The 6037-nt window shown below is 38.0% G+C and overlaps 1 protein-coding gene across 1 annotated transcript; it reads left to right on the top strand.

The window, feature by feature from the left end:
- Positions 1-1612: 1612 nt before the first annotated feature.
- On the top strand, positions 1613-5720 carry LOC146679841 (uncharacterized). Its single transcript, XM_085448002.1, has 3 exons — positions 1613-3482; positions 3592-3873; positions 4369-5720. Exons 1-3 carry the CDS (start codon positions 3266-3268, stop codon positions 5397-5399), a joined length of 1530 nt encoding a protein of 509 aa, XP_085304128.1. The 5' UTR covers positions 1613-3265; the 3' UTR covers positions 5400-5720.
- Positions 5721-6037: the final 317 nt, after the last annotated feature.

A 6037-nucleotide genomic window follows, 5' to 3' on the forward strand; every position in this document is an offset into this window, starting at 1 on the left:
AAAGACGTTCAACTCCAGCTTAAATTAGAAAAACAGAAAGGACAAAAGCTCGCACCGTTGGTCCATAGAGGCGTGATGGGGAGATGTTATGGGGAGACTCCGACTCCGTCTCAGATCTTTCCACAGATTAAACCTCGTCCACCTCCAGTGCAAACTAAATTTATTCAAGTGGCTCCAAAACACCCTGGCAGACGAAGGCCTTCCCCAGAGTCTCCATCAACACCACCTTTCCTCAATTCTTATGATGTATTACCACCAATTGGAATAGGCCATTAGAAGTATACTTCATCTTGTCTCCCTCTATTCACAGAGCAGGAAAACCACAGAAAAGACAGCAGAATATGCATCTTCTTTTTGTTTTCATATTTTAATCTATATTTAATTGTTTTGTGGTTTGCAGTGTTTTGTGTTGTTTCACTTTAAATTTGTAAAAGGAAAAAGCTGAAAATTTAAATAGTTAAAAGTTGAAATGTGAATATTTGATTTTTGTATTATATGATTTATTTATTACATTTTATGTGAAGTGAATAAAAAGTATATTTACGGTTGCCCCTACAGACAAAGCACATACAAACTTCAAATCACGTATGAACTCTGAAGCACATACAAACTCCAAAACACGTAAAAACTCTGAAGCACGTAAAAACTCTGAAGCACGTAAAAACTCAAAACACGTACAAAAGACAACAGAAGTGCTCCAGGATGCTGGGCGCAGTGTTGAGCTTTTGTTACCTAGTGGCTACACAAGCCAGCAAGTACCAACGACCGGATTTGGTGTGTGGTAGTAACAGGTAAATGAACTTTTTTTTTTAATTATTTGGATATATATGAGTGCGTGTGTATAAATACACAAACAATACACACATGCTTTTAATTGTGTAATTTAAGTGATCTAGTAGCTCTGCTTTGGAAGTTCAGTTCATGCTAGAAATGTGTTTTGAAGTTTGTACGTGTTTTGTCTCTAGGGGCCACCGCATATATTTATATATAAACATATATGAATAAAACCACTTTTTTTTACGCTAGTAATTCCTTTTGTGCATAATTTTATATTATTGTTAATAATAAATTAATTAAAGCAACAAAACAACCCGAAGAGCCGGTTTGGAGCCGAAAGAGCCGGCTCTTTTTAGTGAGCCCAACCAAAAGAGCCGGATCTCTAAAAAGAGCCGGAAATCCCATCGCTATTAGGGTGGGTTAGGTTAGGGGAATGGAAATTCCTCCCTGCACAAGGAGGGCAGGAGTAGGTGCACGCTCCGCACCATGACCCTTCCCGAGACCCGCCATCCCATCTACCGTATCCGGCAATCCCCAGGTCCGAATTGAGGTAAGTACCGTCCTTTTCTTTTTCAGGTTCAGGTAAGTACCAAATTATGTTTAATTTTACCAAAGTTGTGTTTTATTTGTCCTGTTTTTTTAGGTTTCTAACTGTGTTTTAATAAAATTTGATTTCTCAATGAATTTAGTCTGTGTCATTTTTAATTCCAATTTTTAGGCTTTTAAACTGTTTTTATCCATAAATTATCCAATTTTTAGGTTATAAATTTATGATATTCCAATTTTTAGGCCAGTAAATCAATATGTAAATGAAAAAAACATCAAAAGAAACCCCCCCCCCCCCAAAAATAACAAACTAAAACAACAAGCAAAAACACTTTTTAGCGCTGACGCATGGCTGTAGCTACATTTCGGCTGGGCTGTGCCTTCTTCAGGGTGTGCACATGCGTCGCTGGCCAAATTAAAATGAAGAAACTCTTCTCTGCCCCTCCTTTTATAGTGTGCTGTGTCTCCTCCCACTCTTGGGATTTCTGTTTTATTGGGGGTTTTTTTGTTCAGTATCTTTAATGTTTGTCCTGTGTTAGCTTAGGCTTTTTTTGTTTTTATTATTTTTCTGGCACCTCCTTCTGTAATGTCTTTTCCATTATCCATCCTTATTTTTCTATTGTTATGGCACCCCCTTCTTATTTGTCCTTTCCGTTAATTTTTTCGTGATTTTGTTCCTTTCCTGTGATTGTCCTATTCGTCCTGCTCTGTCCTTGTTATGAGATCCTCCGTGACCTTTTGTGCTATGTTGCGTTTTATTGTGTTGTCAAGTGGAATTTGTGCACACTTTCCCGAGGTTTCTTCCCATCATCTGGCACCTGGGAGTTTTTCCTTGTCTTCCTAGAGAGCCAGCTTGGCCTGGGTCAGGAGCTCTATCACAGCAAAACAACAAAAAAAAGACTTTTATGAAAGAACGACTTGAATTTTGTGTTATTTAAAAACACGTATTTAATTATTATTCAGTGTTGTGTGTGATAGCAAACTGCCAGCCTTAAACCTGAAAAAAACTCACGATTTTATAGAACTAGACAATGCATTTCCTGAAGAAAATTTCAATGTAATGATTATTTATTAATACGTTTTGTATTCAGTATTTAGTTTTATAAAGTAAATGCTGACCACACAAGTTTCCTTCTGGATTAATAAAGTTTTAAAAAATATCTGTAAAGTGTTATGAAATATAAAAATGTTTTTGTTGAGAATATGTCCACACAAAATAATTAAATAGGGCATTTTCTGTTATTTAACAGAGGTTTTCTGTTTTATAATTACACTGCAGTTTGGACGACGAGCTTCTGGAACGTTTTTAGGCATTTGTTCACATTTTGCAATTTAAGCCCCAAGAAACATAAAGATTTTATTATTTTATTCCAGCAGCACTCCATTATCATGTACACTGTAAAATCTAACATTGTGTTTAATTAAAAAAATGTAAGGATATACTAAACTCAATTTTTATCAGTTTGTTTAAATAAGTTACCAGTAGTTTTTATTCAAAAAGCTGATCAACCCAGTTTATTTGAGTTGTCTTGAATTGGAAAAACTAAGTAAGCTAGAAATTTTGCTTCTCAGTGCAGGCTTTTAAAAGATATGGTTTGAAAATGCCATGTCACTGCTATCCTCCTCACTTTGCACAGATCAGTCTGCATGTTCATGGCACCCACATTTTTTTATTGCATTAGTTTGAGCAAACCTGGGTTCAGATGGAGCAGCTTGAGCTCAAGAGATAATTTCTGTGATTTTTTGCGTGATACTCTGGCTTGGAAGTAAACTGTTTTTGTACCTTCTTTCAGTTTAGAACCAGGTTTTGAACTTGCTAGCTAGCCAGCTTGTTAGCCTAGCATTAGCCTAGCGTTGCTGCTGCTTCTCAGCTCATGTTACGTAGAAAATTAACCCCAAGTGAAAAAGATAAGCGCAAAATCACAGACAGACAGTACGCAAAATGCCTATGTCCTGTTGTGTTTACGGATGCTCCAGTAGGTCGACCAGAGAAACTGATAAACGGTATTTTAGGGTACCAAAAATAGCCCAACGAAGAGGAGAAAAATGGAAAATTCTAACCGAAAAACGTAGGAAAAAATGGATTTTAAATTTACGTTTACAGTTGGGAGGAGCAGAGTCTGCCAATGCCCGTGTCTGCAGCGACCACTTCGTCAGAGGTAATGTTATGTTTGCAAACGAACTTATTAGCATTAGGTTGTCGTTAAATTCTCGTTTACTTAGTGCTTTTAAGTTAGTAGTCTAATATTGACTTGATTGGGACTATAGGCTGCCCAAGTGCTTTGGATGACGACGAGTCGGAGGACTGGGCTCCGACGGTCAATCTCGGCTACGAACGAAAACCCAGATCGGAATCAGTTCTCAAACGAGAGAAAAGAATGAAGCTTAAGGCAGAACAGCATCGATGTGCAGAGGCGATTTTGGATATGCAACAGACGGCTGAGAGCCCGGATTTGAGCCTAGTGACAGTGGAGAACCCCGAACTGCAGCTTCCAGCTGAGAATCCACAACCAGAAGACTTCAGTGTGAATGAGACATTCACTTATCCAGGTAAGATATTGTGCTGAGATGTAAAACAAACAAGAATCATGTCAAAGAGAAAAAGATGCCATTATCTGTAATGATTATGGTCCAAGTTACATATTACATGTTTGTGATTTTTTTTAATCACAGAGTAAATCCATACCATTTTATTCAGAAAAAAAGAAAAAGTGGCACTTATTACCGTCAGGCACACACCACAGGTTTTTGTACACTGCTATGGTTCTTATATTGCCAGATTCCAGACAGTCTCCTTTCACAGATAAGTAAAGATATCCGTAATGTAAGGTTTCTGTGGTGAGAAACATATAAATATATTTTTTGTTTAGACGCAACATGTTTTTTTGTTGATTAAAAAAAATAATTACATTAAATTAACATAGTGAATTAAACACATTACACCAGATTCTAATAGCCCACTAAAAAAACTCCTACAGTGAAAATGAGTAAAAATTGAGGTTGCCTCTATTATGCTGATTATGCTCCCCCACTGTTATATTGCAGGCTGTGCGGATGCTGGATGCCAGACAGAGCTGACGATGGATGACATCGAGAAGATGGAGGATGTTTTGAGACAGAACACAGCAGAGCTGGTTGATCTTCGGAGCAAGGCTCTGGACACACAGTTCAGCCAGGAGGCTTTTGAAAAAAATGAAGACAAGACAAAGTTCTACACAGGGCTCCCCAACTTCTTAGTTTTAATTCAGATTTTTGAACTGTGCGAGCCCTATATCACCTCGGGACCTATGTCTTTGTTGTCCAAATTTGAACAATTCATACTAGTTTTGCTGAGGCTGAGACTAAATCTGCCCCTGAAAGATTTAGCTTTCAGGTTCAATATTTCTCTGTCCACTGCTTCTAGAGTTTGGCATAAAGTAATTGACATACTTCATAAAAGGTTAGAGTTCCTAATTGAGTGGCCAGAGCGACATGTTCTTCAAGCTACGATGCCACTGAGTTTCAGACAGGCATTTGGATGTAAAGTGGCTGTGATTGTTGATTGCTTTGAAGTCTTTATTGAGAGACCATCTAATCTTCTTGCACAAGCTCAAACTTGGTCCAACTACAAGCACCATCACACTGTAAAATTTTTGATTGGTGTTGCCCCCCAAGGCTACGTCACTTACATATCTTCTGCCTGGGGAGGGAGAGTTAGCGATAAGCAGATCACAATAGAGAGTGGCCTCCTAAATAACTTGTTACCTGGAGATATTGTCCTTGCAGATCGTGGGTTCAATATTGGCGATAATGTGGGGTTTTACTGTGCTTCACTACAGACACCGGCATTCACTAAAGGGAGAAAACAGCTGTCAGCCTATGAAGTGGCAGAGACAAGGAAAATAGCCAATTTGCGTATCCATGTTGAGCGAGTCATAGGTTTAGTCAGGAGGAAATATCAAATTCTGCAGAGCAGGGCTATGCCAATAGAGAACATGTCCACAAAGCCAGGTGAGACACATGCATTGATCGACAAGATTGGGGTAATTTGTTGTGCCTTATCAAATCTCTCCGAGTCTGTTGTCCCACTGGAGTAAGGGGGGTGGGTGGTAATCAATCAGTTAAAAAAAATTAAATGTCTTGTCACTGTCACGGCTCACAGAAGGGGGTGGAGAGGAAGAGTAGTGTCCAGTATCTGCTGCTTGGCTCTGGTGATAAGTAGAACAGGGTAGAGTAATAGTAGTACCTAAGTCCTGACTCCTGATTAGTCTGTAAATGTTTTCAAATGAAATATTTTTCTCCAACTGTCAAATTGTGCTGGCAGTTTGTACAGTATTATACTGTGAGATGGATTGCAATCTATTTTGTTTATTTGTTTAAAAGTCTAATCTTGTAAATAAACCACCAATGTATTATTATGCTGCCTCAATAGCATTTAATCATTGTGTAGTGTTACACAACACTTAAATGACACAATTAAATGTACAATAAAATTAAATGACAATTTGTGCTCTAATGCTACGTCAGAGCAAATACAATAGCCAGAACTCATGACTACCATCAGGTCATAACAATATTCAAAATGTCATTATGTTGTCGTCCTTTTATCACATTACACATGTATGTTTGTAACTTGCTGTCCCAGTATTTCTGGGAGTATACTGTTTCTAAAAAAACACTCAACTTTAGGAATCGCATCATCCCAAAACTCAAGGTCAGGCAAAATCCTTTCAAC

Source organism: Copadichromis virginalis, linkage group LG23, assembly GCF_057382275.1.
Source record: "Copadichromis virginalis isolate Kocher_CV1m ecotype Utaka linkage group LG23, C_Virginalis_male_GT1.1, whole genome shotgun sequence".
NCBI lineage: Eukaryota > Metazoa > Chordata > Actinopteri > Cichliformes > Cichlidae > Copadichromis > Copadichromis virginalis.